General features: G+C 39.5%; 1 protein-coding gene across 2 annotated transcripts in view; it reads right to left on the bottom strand.

The window, feature by feature from the left end:
• UBE2Q2 (ubiquitin conjugating enzyme E2 Q2) overlaps positions 1–19,409 on the bottom strand; it is a 45,565-nt gene that overhangs the window by 20,214 nt on the left and 5,942 nt on the right. The window contains exons 2-4 of one of the 2 annotated variants that reach the window (XM_064389726.1): positions 9,100–9,204; positions 2,490–2,594; positions 809–865 (exon numbers count right to left, since the gene is read on the bottom strand). In XM_064389726.1, the coding sequence (XP_064245796.1) occupies positions 809–865; positions 2,490–2,594; positions 9,100–9,204 (267 nt within the window). The remainder of the gene's footprint in view (positions 1–808; positions 866–2,489; positions 2,595–9,099; positions 9,205–19,409) is intronic. The other variant, XM_064389727.1, reaches the window with a different exon arrangement.

Genomic DNA, 19,409 nt, shown 5'->3' with positions numbered 1-19,409 from the left:
GCTCCAGCAGGTGTAGTCTGGATCAGGCTAAATATGGCATAAGAAAGGCTGCCAAAAATTAATTTAAGAACTTGGTAACATTTAGATATTTTCTATAGGAAGATCATTTATTCAGAGAGAGTTGTTCATTCTTACTAAACCTTAATCAAGAATCTAAATCTGAAGTAGTCAGAACAGTTCTACTATAATGAGGCAGTCTATAGTGGTGTAGAAAGCAAGCATCTTGAAGCTATTCTAACATGTAGCAGATGCAAGCAAAAAGGGTGATTCTTGCAACTAAAATCTCTTTAAAGAGAGCACCATGTTGCCAGACATGGACATAAAAGTTTAGTGTGTCTGTTTCAATGTCCTTCCAGTCCCTTCAATTTATTACAGTCAAAACCTAGCTCACCCATTTAATGAGTCAGCAAACTGATTTACTCTTAGCAAGTCTGCTTCAGTTTGGGAGGCACTTCCACCTGTATCAGAGCCAGTCCACACGCGGCTTGAAATGGGAGTTAACAATGCAAAAAACTTACTGATTTGGCACACAATGTTATGTATTGATTGACTAAAGCACAAACAGATGTCCAATTCTCTGTATCCAAGTACCTCACAGCTGAGATCTAGGTTTAAGAAGAAAATTCCACTGGTCTTCTAGTTGAAGGGAAAACTGACATTCAGGTAAACATCCAAATTTTAATTATCTTTTCTGCTGAACTCCAGGGAGGTTACATGTTACAGTTTGGTTTAATTATTAGCCAGACATTGCAGAGCAAAATACCAAAATTCTACTAGATTAGGGTAACAATCTCATATATAGACATACTTCACCCATATCATCTTCTTCCTCCTCCTCTGATGTAACTTCTTCTGTTGTTCCATTCTGCAATACAACAATGAAAGTTCTGCATAAATTTTGCATATACTTCTTGCTTTCAAAATCAGCAAGTCTACTCTCAAAGAGAAGCAGCAAATGCAAAAGTTACATGTCAAACTTCAGTCCTTTGCAGATAAGGGTGAGATGCATAAAGATGCTTTCCTGGAATATGACAGTAAAGAGACTTTTTCATGAAGCAAAAAAATAGAATGTCTCAATTAATTCCAATTCAGTTGTAAATAGAAGCTTTAAATTTAGATAAGGCATATCCTATTCTGAGACACTGACAAATGCAACAAACACATCAAGTGGGTTAAAACCCACCATCCTTTAAAATGAAATCAGATCATGGCTCTGACTAGAATCCATCTACATATTGTACCCCTAAAAAGAAAAATACTCAATGAACTTTAGACCTCTAGAACTTAAATGGATTCTTTTTCCCCACTCCCTGGAACTTCCATCTAGCCACTAGTATCATGTGGCCATTGCTATTAGCCTGTTTGAGGAAATATCAAAACAATACACTGAGTTAATTTTTATGAGTTTCTCTTTCAGGATACCACTAAAAGCTGAGGAAATCTGAGCTGCAGAAATACTCAGGAGCATTCTGATATGCTTGTCCTCTGCTCACTCTTCCTTTGGCAAAGAAGGAATGACACTGCTCTAGGCAATATGTGGGACCAGATGAATCTTTGGTCAGAGCTACTAAGACCCTCCCCCACACTGATTTCATTTGAAACTGTCTCACATTTCTGGCTAAGAAACCTTTAATGAGTTTGTTTCCGAGTTTCACAGCACATATGAGACCCTTCACAAAGCTACACGCTAATAGCACAGCCCATTGCCTTACAGCTGCACTGCTGAGTGGGTGACTCAGAGAAAAGACCTATAGGATTACAATTTGGCATGTGACCAAAAATTTGAGCAAGTTATTTGTCATTACTATAGTACTGTCACCAGAGGAAAGCATCTGTTACTCTAAAGGAGTATTTTAGCAATCATGTCGTCTTAATGTGTTCAAACAAAAGAAGATCCCATAATCTTATTTAAAAATAGAAAAGAAACAGTTCTGTTTTCAACACAATACAAAACATTTTGGTTAAGAAGATCACAGGCCTTCACAATTCTTAATTTTCCAAGTGCACAAGAAGTGAGCAAGGCACCTCCCTACCCAAAGTAACATATGGCCTTGATATCCCATGTCTCTGCAAGGGACTGAAGAAGGAAAACATCAACAGAAGTTCATCCAAGTGCACACTGTGAAACACATACTCTTCAACAAAGAGCCAAATATTTCAGAAAAATACGTTTGGGAAGCACTCCAAGTGCACAGAGATTGGCTTGAATAGTGTTTAGGAGGGAATTAAACTTGACAGCACTGGTATCACATACACACCTTTCAGTGATACAGAAACTTCAAAGGGAATTGTGTAATATTATCACCATTATTAAATGGGTTTTGCAAACAAAATTCAGATTGAGGACAGAGTAATGCAGAAATGCTTCATATCCCAGTTCTGATTTATACAAGGTGTAGTCTTTCTTTCCCATTATCTTGTTTCTTGGATTTAAAAAAAAAAAACCTCCTTTATCGGCATAAGAAGGTGTCCACAGCTTTTTGATTTACCTGTCCAGCTGGCAATGGCTGATCTAACATTTCAACATCTGGATGCTGAGGAAGATTATATAATCTGCAGAGGTCACATATTAATCGCTTCAGCTGCTGAAGAAGCTATAAACAACAAGAAAACATGGATATGTTTAAATAAACCAAAGCACAGAGAAATATATTTTGAATTTTCTTCACACACTGATACTGAACTTAAAGTCAGTGCACAGCATTTAAATCTGCTAGGGCCAGAATAAAATTTCCTCTGTAATCTTTGTAGTAAAACCCCCACAAGAGAAACTCAAGATCATGGCCAGTTAACAATGACTCTCACTCATCTTCCTATGTCCAAGAAGAAAGCCATGAGCAGAAAACCAATTTTTGCTGACAGTGTCATCTATTCCAAGCATAGGTGTCTGAGCTGCACATCACTATGGAATAAGCAAACGGTCACATTCCATGAGACAAAATGCTCCATTCCCATTTTGCAGCTTAAATAACCAAGGAGGAACAGTCTGGTTGTTCCATACCCTGAATGCCTTTACAGGGCACACCAGAGAGGCAGCAGAAGCAGGACCAACCCTGTCCAAGTCCCAGGAGCCAGGCAGGCTCTGAGCTGGAGCCCAGGCACTCTGCTTGCTGTATCTTGTGACAGGGTGAGGCACAATCTGTTACTATCTCTGACTGGTGTTTCCAACCTGTTCCACTGATTGTGCTCTGTTAACTGCAAACTATGCACCACCTCACACTCACTAATGCAAGCCAGAAAAAAAATTTACTTCTGCAGAAACAAACACTAACTCTGCTCTTTCATCACCACACTAATGAAGGTGATTTCTATAGCCCTTCACTTTCTCTAGGCAGCCTCAGATTCCTAGCTAAGGGCAAGACACGAAAGACTACACTACTGCATTTCCTACCTTTCCAAGATATGTCAGCCAAACAAAAAAACAAATGCAAAATCCATTTGTAAAAGGGTCAACATCTCATCATTTGCAAAATACTAACCTAGATGAAGCTTACAGAAATTATATATCCATTTATGGACTTTTCTTCCAAAAACCAAGGAGAATTTGTCTTGCCACTTGTCGAGGGTAGCAAGCAAGACAATCATTTCTGCACTCAAAATATATGTCTAAAGTCTTGCTGTTGGCCAGTTGAAATGCTCTCACCTTACCCCACTGGAAGTGAAAAATTCAGTCTCTCCAGGGTTAAGAGCTCATTTCCAAGCCCTAATCACTAGCAGTGATAGCATAAGGGCAACATTTTCCTATCTGAAAGCTTCAGTGCTTTTCCCTTCTACAGCAGAATTCCACTTTGTGTTTCACAGGAATGTTATTTATCCATCTGAGGCCATGAACTGAGGTACCAGCCTGCATTAGAGCACTATCACACACCATATCTGCTGTTTCTGCATCATTCACGATAGTCAACCCAACCCAACAATAAAGCAGATCATCAACCTAACTCAAAAATAAAGCAGACATCACCTTAAGGACTGGGGCACCAGAACCACATTTCTTAGGAGTATATACATGAGACATGATAGGTTTTGGCAAAAAACCCTTCTGTAACAATCACCTTTCTCATAAGCATTAAGACTCTACACTTGTTTGAAGCGTCCCAGGTACCCAGAACATCATGAAATCTTTTAGCAGACAGGAATCAGGTTAATCAATCAAAAAGTTAGTTGCCAGACAGAACCACAGGTCTCAGAAATATTATTTTCAGTATGTTCAAGACGCTTAAAGTTGCACTGCTACACATTTTGTTGAGAAGCCTTTTCTCTGCACAAGCATTGCCTCGTGGAGAGCTGGAGTACAAACCATACCACTCTAGGAGCTTTAGTTTTTCTCACAGAGCCAATAATTTGTTTAAATCTTCTGTGAATCATACAAAAATAAATCTAAGCAGTGAGGGAAGACTGCCACCATTGGGCTGGTCAATTAGCACCGGCCTTGTAAAAGCAGATGAACACAGTTTTAGATGTGACTTGACAGAGACAGTAAGGGCTGGAGAGTTAAGAACTGCTTCCTGCCCTGCTTCCTTCACTCCCCCTCCCCCCCACAATTAGTCCTGTCAGCTGAACTGGAATTCAGAAGGAATTTTTGCAGCCAGGACCTACCACACTGTAAGCTTCCCTTGCTTCCAAGCACAGCGCCACAAGCGAGGAACAGGAGCACCCTCAAAACAAGGTGCTGGCACAGCCTGGGCTGAGTTACAGCTGTGCCTGACAAGGGCTGCCAGCAGCTCTTCACCTTCTCATTTCCACTGCACCACAGATCACACCACTGTGTGGCAGCTTATCAGTCTTGTGGCAGATCAATTCTGGTGTCCTTCAGCACACAAGCACCATTTCATCATGAAGGGGGAGGCAGAGACCTGCTGAGAGAAGGGATCCTCTTCCTTGGCAGGATTCTACACTGCAGGGTTAGTTAGCTTAATGCAACTCAGACTGCAGTTCATTTTTATAGATCAGCTGCTTTATTTGCAATCAGTGTCTACAATTTGCAAAGGTGGTGGCAGGGCAAGAAGCTGATCCCATCTGCACAGCCCTTCCACACTTCTTCCTTATTGCTACACTTTTCCTCCACAGGAATTAATTTAATACCATTGATCTTTCTGCCATGGATCACCATCACTGGTATCCCTTATCCTCTGCTCATCTGTATGAAAAATCACTGGGTAATTTGAGCTGAAAGTCACGTCTGGAAGACATCTGATCTAGCCCCGTGCTCTAAGCAGGGCCTGGCATGGTTTGGTATGTGTTGGTATGTACATGAACAGACTTTCAAAGGGAGAGCAGATTTCTGTCATGTGTTAATAATTTAAATGTATTTCCAGGGTATCTTCACAGGCTTGACTAATGTAAAATGAATGCTTAACACACACAGTTGGAGGCTACTGAAGAAAAGTGAGCTATCTGCACACCAGTAGTTTCCCTGGAATACAAACTGCCTAGAGCACAAAGTAAACAGCAACCAGAACTCATAACCCACAGGGTAAGGGAATAGCCTGCACAAGGGAAACTCTCACGTGACCAAACACAACAGATTTCTAAATTTGTTATAATTATTATAATTAATATCAAAATAACAAAAATTACACCATTAGAATACACATCCTCTATAATTTTTAATGCTTCAAGAGTTCTGAGAAGTTGGTGGCTCTTTTGGACACCATAATGCTGGTTTAGAACACAAACACCTCTTGGAATTTTGTTTCCTATCTTAATGTTCTGCACATCCAAAAACAGTTTCAAACAATTTTTTCTGAAACCCAGCCTAGACTAGGAGGCTTTTTTATGTATGAAGATATCTTCCTAATGTAGTATGAAAGCATTAACAAATTTAGGATACCTTTGATGATATTAATATCCTGCTGGGCGCACTATGAAACACCCTGTTTCCTGATTATGAAGAAAAATTAATTTAAGAAGCACAGTTTAAGCACAGAAAGACTTAATTATTCTATGTGTCTCTACCTACACCCACAGTATCTATATAAAAATAAATGCATCAATAAATCTTAGCCTACCACTGAGAAAGTGCTGAAGAGGGCTACAAATGGAAACAGAGGGAAGCAATAATAGTCACTTGGAATGTGGCCACTACTTGGTTATCAGGTAACAGTGACAGTACCTTGCCTGGCGTCCCCCACACTCAGCAGCCTTGGGCAGTTTCAAACTAAAGCAAAGCTGATTCTTGCATTTTGTCTCTTTGACTCCCACTACAGAAATAGCTGCTGCCACATTGGGAGTTTGCAAGAGACAACATTCTTCCCTGAAATGTGGGATTTAATCTAAAATATTAACACAGAAGCAGTGTACAAGACAGCAGCTTACCCAAGCTGTAAATAGGAATAGTGTACTTCCTTTTGACATCTGCCATGCAAGTTTAAGGTCTAGAGAGTGTGAGAATTAAAGCTGCCTCTGAATTTCAGCCCATTTCCCTATTCTCTTTAAAAAGCAAACCTCCAAATAGTGTAGAGTTATACTTAACATCTCATGAAATAAGGTTTGAGGCTTTTGACTCACATCATGTGACTTCCATCATATTAAACAAACAAGGGAAATCACAGTAAGATTCCTCTTTTGCATAGCACAGCCACTAGAAGGCAGATGGCAGTTTCATACTTACAAAATCTAAAGAATGGCTGATTTGCAGAAGGAAATTCAGGAGACACTAGGGGCTGAAAGAACTCTGTAGCCTCTTCATCTGCTGACTGAAACTTGCCCAACATTGACAACCAAGCAGCTAAGCTGTCCAAACCTGATGATATCCATACTGATCACATTCTTAATAACCATTCAACATTTTTTGCATTTAGACGAATTTTCATAGTAAAAGCAACATGCTGGTGCAAGGTAACTAACAGTTTCAGACCCACAGGAAGATTTTCCAGGAAACATATGTATGATTTCGACATCATAAACCAGTTTTTGTGTTACCATGTCAAATGACAAGGCTTCCACATGTCAAACATGTGAACTGAAGAGCATGTCCTTCAGTTTCCTGACACCTGTCCCATGTTACAAAGCAGGTAGAAAGGGCAGTAGAACACCAAAGGCTAAACCAGGGTACATGTGCTAGCACTGCTTTTAGCACAGCTGAGCTCCTGGAAGAGTCCTATGCCTTCTTCCATTCAAAATTTGACTGTTGTGGTAACTCTGAGTATAGAGCAACATGGCACTAATGATCCTTTTCCTGCAGTAAATTAAATGAAAACTAGTTTGAAACATTCTAGATTATCCTAAATCAACCAAAGTGAATTTTTATGTGATAAATTAGAAGCCTTTAGATTTTTATACGTACTCCCCTATCCCTTCCTACTTTGCTGCAAAAAGTCTGTGTGAGTGCTCCATGCCGTTAAGAGGGAGGAAGTTCTATGGAGAAGAGTTGTAGGGAGAAAAAAAAAAAATAAATCAAAAAGTTGCAAGCCATGTCTTTGGAGCCAAAAAAGAAATCAGATTTTGTAGCACAAGTATTTGTCTCCTCAACCACTCCCATCTGCCTTCACCTTGGCATAGCACAAAGCAGGGCGGATTCCTGAGAAACCAATGGGCCATCCCAGGTGTCTATTACATCAACCCATCAGATTTTTCACATGGGCAAGTACAATCTTGACAGCAGAAGCTGTTTTCTTACCAGCTACATAAGCAGTGTGTGTGCATATGCAATTCAGCACCGCAAGTCCCATGCATGTTTACAACAAAGCTTTCCAGCCTCTTGCAGGCAGTTGCACACAGGAAATACCTTGTTCAGAACCTTTAGGCTGAATATCAGCCACACCAGCTTTAAGCTGCACAATCTTCTGAAAAGTGTCTTTAAGCAAAAAGCTCATCAGGCCAGATTTTCTGCTACTGCCCCTTTCTAGGCAAAGCTTAAAGATTAATATTTATAATATTCTTCTGAATGTAGTTCAGTCTAAACCATAGGTTGAAGTAGAAAATACAAAGATGTACATCTTGTGCAATCAGATCCAACAAAATGCATGAAAGCACTTTACAACTGTTTTTAATTATGGCAAGGCCCAAAAAGACTCACTCTTATTAGTTACCTAATTATTTCTGCTAGAAGTCAAATGCATCCTAAACAACCTTCAGAAAACGACACTTGTATATTCTTACATAAGGCTAGGGATCCTAGGTGAACATTATCCCAGGAAACATAACAAGTAGGTTTTCCTAAGAAAGAACGCTCCCAATTTTTCCCAAACCAGACAAATACTAAGCACATAATCCATGCAATAAGCAGTATTCTGCAGACTGATTTGTTTAGTATGTATCGCATTCACATTCATCAAAATAAACACAAAATGTTATACAATATATTAATAAAGATCACCTGAGCTTGTCAGTATGCTGCAATACTCCTTTTGGTGGCACAAACTGCATTTGTACTGTACAAATTTATTTCCAAGCACTATTCAAGGACAGTTTCCTACAGAAACTAGGAAGTCAATTTTTATATTCACGTGCCTTTCTCCTGAGCTCCCATTGCTACATGAAAGGGTATTTAACTAAGATACAATGCTTGAGTCTTCTGACATATGAAACAGCCATCAGAATCTGTATACAAAGATTTCCTTTAAGTATCAATTGTCCAAAGTTACAGCACTGCTTAAATGGATCAGTACCTAAGGAACATTCTGATGAACCAGAAGCCATCAGGTCAAGCTTCCTTTGATAGAAGGAACAGATTAAAGAAACCAAGAATTCTTGGTATTAGGGTCATGGTTTGGAGAATATACATTCTCAAGAGTACAAAGTTTTGCCTCTGCAATTGACTTCTGTGCAAAGAAAATTCTACAACAGCTGTCTTATTCAGCAGTTTTAACATTTTCATCCACTTCACTGTTTAAATATTTTCAGAAAATGTCACACTAATAACTGGGGCTGAAACTTTACTTAAAAGCTTACTCTCTAAAAGAAGGGCCTTTTCCTTCTTGCCTCAAATATTTTTGATTACTTTTGGCTCCTAAGGTTTTTTGGAAGAGAAAGTTGTGTTTATAAAATCCCCCAAATAACCCTAGAACTGAACTAGCTGACCTGCTTGTTAATGTGACAAAGCCAAGTAAGGACCCAATCCCAAGTAAATGTCCAAAATAACCAAATTACTTCACTCACCAGAGTATTGCTCTTCTTAATATCTTCTAAACGCTCTAAGACTGAAGTCAGGTTTGGGTCATCTGATTCTACAAACCATATTGGTGATGAAGAGGGGTAAGATTCCTGTTAAAAAAACAAAACAAAACACAAGACCCAACAAATATACAAAAAATCCCAAAGCTTTTAAAAATCATTTACCCCCAAAATTTCATAACACTGCGTTAATACCACCTTTAATCTTACTCTATGTCAGGTAACAAAGCAGTTTTTAACACCACATTTTTAGCTAATGCAAAAGAAATTGAAAGAAATCCAGCCAACTGGTTCTTCTAGTATTTCAACCTATTTTTGTCTCTCAGATGATGGATAAACATAAGAAACAGTGCTGAAATGTTTAAACCTTGGGGGCAAGTGGAGCAGGAGGGAGAAATTTAAGAATGTAGTATGGGTGATAATCACCAAAAAATGGAATCACAAGTAGTACATGTCAAAGAATAAAACTGATGCTGATTTTTCATAAAAACACAGCTTCCTGCAAAGAAAAGTTGCGAAAGTGATTAAAGTTGGCATCTTTAGATTTCCTCCTCAAACAGGATAATTGAAACTCTTCAGGCACTGACCCTCAGCCAAAAGCAATACACCTCAAACGCCCCAGAGGACAGTTTAACTGGTAGATCACAGTTTAACCCCAGACAAAATCTGCCATTTTATCTTCGTACCACCAAGGCCCATTGAGGACACCTCACTCTTGAGGATCTCTCATGCAATATACTGAATCCAGGAGAGCTCACATCATAACTCCATTCCATCCAGAGTCCCACAGCTGGCAGGCAGGCGCCAGGACACAGCCAGGTGACACCAAATGAGCCCAAGGATCACAAGTATGCTCCATTTTCCACAGCAAGCCATGGTTTGGGCACATGGAACCCATGGAAAAGAGGTGACCCACAGCTGCTCAGGGGAGCCACTAAGGTGCCACAGCATGCAGTCCTTCCAAAGGTGCCTGGCAGACCCCTGCTACAGAAAAGTGAACAGAAAGCCCTTGGCTCTTGCTCAGACATTCTAAAAACCAACTCAAATTTTCTCCTCACACAGGTTTGGTAAGATTGTGAGGATGGAAAATACCATGTAGCGTCCAACTCAACAGTAAGTGTCCCTTCATGTCATTGATGTGTGTGGATTTTACTTGCTTTGCTTTAGTTATTTAGTTATTCTCATCCTTTCAATTAACTTTTAGTAGCTGAGGACAAATTGCTGAACCTCAGTTTTATCACCAGATATTATCTTTGTATCCCCAGGTCTTACAAATTAATGAAGGAATTTTCATTCATTTCCCTCACTGCAGTGGAAAAGGGAAAAAAATCCATCTCTCATTCCAGAGACAATAAATTATGCTTCATTCTTCAACAGTTAACAAGCAAGGTTTGAAAATGAGAAAAATACATGAAGAAAGAATGTCAAAACTGGCTTTTAATAATGCATGTTTCCTAGCTGACCTTCTATCTGAAGTGTTGAACCCCATAAATGAAGCCATATGACTAAAGGACATCAGCTTTGGCAAAACAGACTGACAACATACTCCAGAGAAGTTCTAGATACAGAGGTCTAAAATCCTACCTGTAAACTGAAGCTTCTGAATAAACTTATTTTTTAACAAGTTCAATCCCCTCAAGTTTATGACTATTTTTTTTTCTAAATCACAGCCAAAAACTCCTTAAAGGAATACATTATATTGCCAGTATCTTTACAAAAAGACAAACTGTTCACATCTTTCATCTTCACTTCAAAGCACACTAATACCATACTTCACTTGCTCTTTGTATTTTTTGATGGGAATGTTGGTGTAACCTAAAGTCATGGCAATAGTGCTTACCCTCCTGCCTTTCTCTTAACTTCATGAGATGTCCATGAGATGGACAGAGAAGTCTGGGTCTCAAGAACACTGGGTCAAACAAGTATTCAGGCAGTGGGGCCATGGTTAGCTGAGATTCCCTTGTGCTGTTCCCCCACAAAGCAGAGACCTTTGAATATCTATTCTTGATTAACTAAGACCTAACATCTCAAAGATCTATCAAGAAAGTCCAGCTTGCCAAGATTTACAGCTAAGGCAGGCTTACCAACGTGGTTTAATCACCTTCCTCCTTCACACAACACAGTGCTTGAGAAGAGTATATTTTCTCCTCAGTTCTACTTAAGAGATTAACCACTATGTTTGTGGCAGAAACAAAGCGGAATTCCCCGCTGCCACTGGGTTTCTAAACTGTTATTTTTAGGAGCTAAACTTCATTAAAGGTATTTCAGGTTTTGTACTGATAACATCTCACTCATTTTTAATAACATGCAACCTACTTGTGAAGTCTTCTGCACTGGTGCAACCTTCTCACCTCAAGCCTTTCCCACTGCACACTGATCCAGATGTGCAGGGGGAACAGGACAAGGGAATCTCAGCTAACTGTGGCCCCACTGCCTGAATACTTGTTTGACCCAGTGTTCTTGAGACCCAAACTGCTCTGTCTAGCTCATGAAGTTAAGAGAAAGGCAGTAGGGGTAAGCGCTACTGCCATGACTTTAGGTTACACCAACATTCCCGTCAAGAAATACAAAAAGCAAGCAACATCCCTTCCAAGATTCACCAAGCCATCTATTTCTTTAAAATCCTCAGACTCAACAGAATAAAAATATTCTCCAGATACAGTCAGATTTGGACTGTGCATGTACGCACCATTCTGCTAACAGGTATTTTTGGCCTTTTTTTAATCAAGCATTTTTAAAATTATGTTATTCCAGACCTATACAAGTCTATTAATTGCAAATATTTATAGAAGACAAACACCTGATAGTCCTCTCGCCTAAACTGTATCTGGAATTTGAAGACTGCTTAGAAAGTGGAACTCAACTCTTTCCTGTCTATATTCTTTTTTTCTGACAATTTTATTTCTCCACTGAAGAATTTAAGGAACAACCCCACAGTAGGACACTCTTTATTGTGACCAGTACCTGTTCCAGTCTGGGGGCCTATCTAATTATCTCCTCCAAAATACTTGCAGCATGTCCACCAACAGCCAGGGATATGACTGACAGTGAAGGTCTGATGATCAAGCAATCCCACTGTGAGTTTAAATACACTGCAGTGGCTGCTTGAACGTGCTGCTGCCTCCTGCTCATAGTGACAGCTCTTACTCAGGGTTTACGCTCACTCCATTTTGTGCCCTGAAAACAAGCCCTCCCCTCCTGCAGGTGAGAAAACCCACAAGGACTCGATACTGCCTGGATTATTAGTGTACAGTGCACATGGATGATTGTGTCCTAAAAATTATTAACCATTCAAATTTTTAGTCCAATCTAGCTTTTGAAACACAAATGGAAGAGTGCACTTCTCAGGCTCTATTTTAACACTGCAAGCATATTTACTCAGCTGCGTCAGAAAATACTGCAAGTTTTAGATTTTTGGAATATGATTACTTAATTGCACATTCCAACTTTTTCACAACAGATTATTAACATTAAAATACAAATTCAATTAAACTTCCATTTTGTTGCTACACTTCTTAATTCTTCACACTTATCAACAAATATATTCATTTAATTTAAAAATATAAATGGAATTAAGTTTCTTTAGCTCTGTAAGTAATCCATATTTTTGGAACAGCTGATTTCCACACGGATATGAGTCACTGTTTTGAAATACAGAATTCATACATGAACTTCAAACATTCTGAACTTGAGATATAAAAAGGCTCATGAGTTTGTAATAACCACAGCAGGCAACTTACAGCTAAGCTTGTGGTTTGTAAGGTCAAACAACTGAACTTCACATGAGCTAATTCTGTTGAGAGAATTAAGTCAGCTTTTTTTTCTGTATCTGCATGCTACAGAGATAAGAGATGGATTTGAGATGTTGTCCATGCAAGGAACACAGGCTTCTCAAAGACATTTCATGAGAGGAACCCTAAAATAGCAGTTATTTTACTATTAATTGTCAGTGGCTAAAAAGCCCCATTACTGTGAGCCTCTCACTAGAGAGCTGCCATGCAGTGATTTTGTCTCTGTAATCTCTCTCAGCGGCACAGCTCTCCCCATGTTCAGTACTGGAGATGTTTTATGTAACTGCTGCTTTTTTGCTGCTCTCCACAAGCGAAGGCAGGGCTCACACCCCAGGGAGGGCCGTGGGCACAGCAGTGCAGCGGTGACAGGGCAGCAGTGACATCACAGCAGGACAAAGGCAGGATGTTTACAGCAGCACAGATACAATTACAATTCACGGCATCATCATTTCTAGAGACTCTTTGTATCAGCACCAGGACAGACTGAGAGCTTTGTGAACGCAAATGCTTCTGTGACAGAGTGCACTGAAAGAATTTAGCCTACTAATAAACACACAAAATACAAAGGGAATAAAGCCCTGCACTCCTGCCATGGGAACAATTTCAAAGCTGATCAAAATCATTTAGAAAAAACACTGTGTTACAAGAATATACACGGGATCTCACTGTTCAGACATTCCATTACATCCTCTGTAAGAGCGCTACTTACATTTAATAATTTTGCCAACCAAAGAGGGGGGGGGAAAGGCACCAAAATGTGACAGAAGATTCCAGGAACACACACATTAAGACAGCTTTTCCTGGCCAGGATCTGTCATCTAAGTATATCCTATCTAAGCTTTCTCATCCTTAACAATAAGGCCATTTCCTTGCAATGTTATATAATCTTCAGCCTGCTTTCTAAAGCTACAGTGATACAATTTTGACATCAGTAAAGAGACTTTAAAATGAGACATTTCTAAATTACTACAATACTTTTAGAATTGTGATGTTGCTAAATCAAAACAAAACATCTTGCTCTCCCTCTTAACATTAGAGCAACCTGTACTTGCAGTTTGCTACAAGGCCAAAGAGAAATCTTCTCTCCTTGTACATAACTGAGCCATTTTATCATAGCTAAATGGTAGGAATATACAATTAAACACATGGCTACTGCATTATGGTTTAAAATCACAACGACATGGTGACAGTTCTTAATTTTCTTTAATTTCCCAATCATACTAGATGGAAGAAGTGTGGGGGTGGTTTCTTTTAAAAATCCTTAGCATACTGTCTGAACAAATTTCAACCAGTTTTCTTTTCTGTTCATTAGTTTTCACAAAATCCCCACCATAGACAGAACCTAGTTCTACTCTTTTCATACCAGATACAACCAAAACTTAAGTAATTTTCCTAGCAGTCCTTCTAATATTAATTTTCTCAGTCCCAAAATTTTTCTCCATCCACCTTTACATACAAAAAGCAGGTCTTTTAACCAGCTTAAATACTAAGAGAAGGCTGGAAAGAGACCATTCTTGCTTACCCAAATCTTGGTAATAAAGTAAATCCTAATGGAACAAGACATCCCAGAGGCCTAATACAATCTTCTCAAGCTGAAAACATTTGCAGCTATGAACACGTGACAAATTATTGATTTTAAATCACAGATGGCTTTCCAATTTTGTCCATTTAATTAAACAGCAGAATCAGATCTTTATTAAGGGTCATATATACATCCTACATGAACATTCAACAAATATTGAAGCATAAACAACAATTAGCTACACTTTAGTACATGTTATTTGCAATTGTTAGTCAATTATTCACCACTTATTTTTCCACCTGTATCAAGCTGCCTTGAGAATAAAAACCCCAGAGTTAATATTAACAAAAATATCAGGATTTCAGATGACATTCTTAAAGCTAAAGCTGAGCTTGGTGACCATAAAACACTACTACTTACAGCTACTTAAAACAGCATTAGTTGTGATTACACAACTGACAGATTGTTTCCCATTATTAGAGGCAAATTTTCCAAAGGCAGCTTAAGAAGCAGCAAGCATTTTCTACCACTAGCAGCACAAGTGCCAGTGAAATCCACAGGCTTAAGAAACTTTAAAAGCCAGCAGATTGTCATCTGCCCTCTCAACCAATCCTTTATAATAATTAAGAAAGCAGCCAGCATGAAGAATCACTTTCATTGAAAGTAATCCAAATCAAACTATTTCCCAGAAACTCCCTGTTACTTAACCCCCCCCACAAATTTTTATTTCTGAACATTCAGACACCACCATTTGCTGTGTTGAGTAGATCAAGTAATTGAACACTACAATACTCTAACATTTGCACTTTTAGATATGAAAAATGTGTAATTTCTTAAAGAATCTAATATATCAGTGATCTGGAGTTCTAAAAGATAAGAAAAGTGTTTGCAATGGAGGGTTTAAAACAAAATTTAGTATTTGTGGTAGCAAGAAAGCAAAGTGAAACAAGAGGAACTTGCTTCAACTTGCTTTTTGTCTCAAATTTTAAAATCGTATATAACATGCTATTAAACTTGCCCAAAAGCAAGCCTATATAGCTTTACTTTTCTTCCATCCTCCCTAAAGCCTAACAGCCTCAGTTCAGTGAGAACACTTGCTATAAATCCTGTACTTGGTAAGGCACCAAGTTCAGCTGTCTGAAATACACATCTGTCTCTACAACACACAAAATTACTGCAATTCTACTTTCTAATTTAATGGCTGTATTGACAGCTACAGCCAATAGACAACAATCCCAGTGAAGCATCATCCTTTGGTAGGATCCCTGGGATTGCAAGAACTTAATCATGCTGCACCTTCGCAGGAAGAAGGTGAAAGAATCCCCTAATGCTGTTCTGTGTCAGTTCTGCTGATACGCTCAGCGCTGCAGAGGCCAATACCTTCAGGAGCGCATTAAATCAGCACAGCAAACAGGGTCACAGCTGGCCTCTCCCACACACTCTCCAGGGAAGGAGGCAAGTGCAGCACAGGACCTTGTTCCAGAGTTGCTCATGTTATTAAACACAGCCATGCTAGAAACGGGAGGGTCAAAGGTACGTGCCTCATGGAGCAGAAAGACCACAACAGACCACAACTCTACAGATGCCAGTAAAATTCTCTCTGCAACCACAAACTGTCCCAAACAAAAATACAGTTCTCTGTACAGACAACATCTACCGACTGCAGAAGGCTATCACAAAAGTAACCAGGAGGAAATTGTTGTGAGTATACAGAATGTTTCTGGAGATCTCCTCTGAGAGCAAAGCCACTGCCCTGCTGTCACATCAAGTGCCACAGGCACATGTGAGGTGCTCTGACACTGCACCTTCTCCAGCCGCCTTCTGCATGAGTGCACAGGGACCACTGTGGTCTTAGCATGGATCTAAGTCAACTGATTTGGATCACGGAACACTTTTTGCAATGTATAGATTCAGCAGCATCTACAAGTGCCAATCTTCACTAACAATCACCACAGAACTAAGGAAGTATCAAAAGGGACAGTATTTCAATGGCAATTCACTTGTGTACAAACTATTCCAAAATCCAAGCAGTTTGTAATCTGCTTCTTCATCTGCACTAATTTCCAGTTCGCCCAAGTTCAAAGAATTCTCTTGAAATTATTAAGGAATCTTTAACTTCTTAAATTTCTATACACCCAAGACAGCAAATAACACTTTGAGGAAAACAAACCAAACCTGAAAACTTCAGCAACTGCTGCTTTCAAACAGGCACATACAAGAGGCCAGCAACTTCAGAGTTTGTGGAATAATCTAAGATATTTAAGTGTTTTACTTCCATATCTCTCTCCAGGTACACATCTCACTGCTCAAAACATCACCACCTGATAAGAAGCCAAAACATCTCCATCCAATGTAGAAAAGGCACAGAATATCACTTCAAATGGTCACGAACATGAATGCAAATGTGGCATTGTAATTCTTACATTTCTTGTGTTCAAGTTTTCATGGCCAGTTGTTCTTCAAATTACTTGATCTATGCAAAATGTCCCAACAGCCAATTCCCATACATGAAATTGCACACAACCCTGGAAAAAAACAGGTTTATCAGATTCCCTTATCAGCTGCCACAGCCTCAGTCCCTCTCCATACCAAGTAAAAGGCAGGAGGCTACTTGTCCAGTGGAACAAAACTACACAGAATTAAAATGGGAATTTGAAGAAGAAAATGAAAAAAAAAAAAGCTCTTTTCTGACAAAACAGTTACTGCTCATCACTGTGAAGCAGCATTTTACTTTCCACATCATAATAATGCAGCATATAATCCCTCCACTCAAGGAAATGCACAAAAAAAACCCCCAAACACTCCTACCACTTTTGTCCAGACCCAAACTAAAAATTTACCAAATGTTATGGAGCTGCTGCTCAAACACAACTCAACACCACAGGATTGCATTAACAGCATAGCAAGTCAGTTGTTCTTGAGAAGCAAGCAGTCTCTGAATATGTACACTATCACGGAGGGCCAGCCTAAGGGAGTTAAGGAACATTGCTTTGCCAACATTAACAGCAACAAATAAAGTTAAACATCCTCCACACTCAAAACTGAGCAAAGCACACAGCACTGCTGAAGACTAAGTGACTTGCTGATTAGGAGCAGGTCTGTAGGCCTGAGACTATGTCCAGGTTTTTATTACAGCACATCCCAGCAGCAGGATCAAGCTATCCTGCTCCTCATACACAAGAGCCCACTGTGTGCTTGTACCCTCAGCTTGCCAGTTGTCAGAGGCTGGTTGTTCGGGAGCCCTCAGACACAAGGGGTTCTCTTTAATGCACACGTTACACACACGCTCAAGCTGGCAGTGCTTTACCTAAGAGCAGCTACACACGTGGGCTCAAGAAAAAGGTATTTTGTAAATCTGATTCTGCAGTACTCTTTAGTACCAGCACAGAATCTGATGTGTCCAAATTCCTGCAGGAAGGCTAGTTACTTGAAATTATTGACTCATTCTAATAATCAAGAGTTATTAATTACCTACTTCTGCAGCTATACAGGCCAGTTATCATCAACATGAGTGTGACAATGCCAGAGTAACAAGAAATGGCTTCTAGTACTGCTGGAACAGAAAAACTGGTTATAACTAAGTTGTGACATATCCCTCTCTCACCAACTTAACTCCAGAAAGTTTCCTTGCAGACCTGCTCTCACCTTTATCACAGTACACAGTTACCCCACATTATGCAAATTCTGGTATCACCTCTGTTGTCACTCAAGAGATCCAGGCTTCCCCTTCTTCTAACTTCAGGAATTTACATCTTTCAAGCGTTCAAACCACTCAGCATCACCTTCCATCTCTGCCCCCTCCTCTCTCCAAGAGCAATCTTCCTCTTTTTCACCTTTTCCCTCTGCAAACTTACTGTACTCCAGACACACCTGCAGGCAGAAGAATTTTTCATTCTCACCCGTGGCTGACAGAGGTCCTACTGCTCCTAACCCATAAGAGCAGCCCAGCCACCACTCACCAGCCTCCCCAGCTCTCCCCTCACAGTAATATGTACACAGCTGCCCTGATGCTGCTTAGCCACAGGCCTTCAGATTACAGCCACTTGGATGGAACTTTGTCCCCCACATGCAAAATTTCAGTACCACGGAGTTTAACCAGCATTTACCATTAATAAGTTTAATACCACAACTCTTACCACAGTTATTTCCTACTTCAAAAATTCAAAGAAGCCTGTGGTATCTTGAACACCACTGCTCAGGAACGCTTTGATTTTTTTCCTAATGCCACTATACAAGTTCTAACAGAGCTTATGCTCCTGCCCTCCTGAATACACACTGAAGAAGCTACTACAAGATCTCCAACTGCACTGAATTCTTTTGCTGCAAGGGACAAAATATTATAAGGTCTGAGAGAAAGGAGAATACAGTTCGTATTAAATCTTCAGAAATCATGTATTAGCTGCCCTACAGTACTTAGTACACCAAGATGTCTTTTAAGCAAGAGATAAAGAAAAAAATCCCCACATGTAAGGTCATTATTTTTATACCATGCTTAGAGATTACAGCTGGACGCAAGACATAAGCAAGACAAACTGGTATGCTTGATTCCACCAGAGATCAACTGAGAACTGCTGTGATCATATTAGCTTCAAGTGTACTTCATACAGGCAGACTGATGGAAGACCTAAATGCTAAATAGCATCTTCTTACTTTAATCAGTCATTTAATTTTCTAGTTATCTTCTAGGAGCTGGTGAAAGGTCATTTTTGCTTCTCCTACATAGCTTGTAGCTGAAGAAACACAGTAGAACACATACTAAATCATCAACTATCACATCTCTTAAAAAGGGAATATTACCATTTAAAGAAAAAAAAACCAAAAACCCTAATACACCAGTCAGGAATTCAGGCATTTACAACCTTTCAAAACTACTAAAAGGCAAACAACCTGACAGTACTGCACAGTAGTCCACACTGAGGAATAACTAAAATAGCAGTAATTTCTGTTAACTTCTACAAACATTTGTTCCTATCAAGAAATTT

The sequence above is a fragment of the Passer domesticus genome, chromosome 14 (genome assembly GCF_036417665.1).
Source record: "Passer domesticus isolate bPasDom1 chromosome 14, bPasDom1.hap1, whole genome shotgun sequence".
In the NCBI taxonomy this organism is placed as follows: domain Eukaryota; kingdom Metazoa; phylum Chordata; class Aves; order Passeriformes; family Passeridae; genus Passer; species Passer domesticus.
The sequence above is the reverse complement of the archived record's forward strand: the minus strand, read 5'-3'. Positions and strand labels throughout refer to the sequence as shown.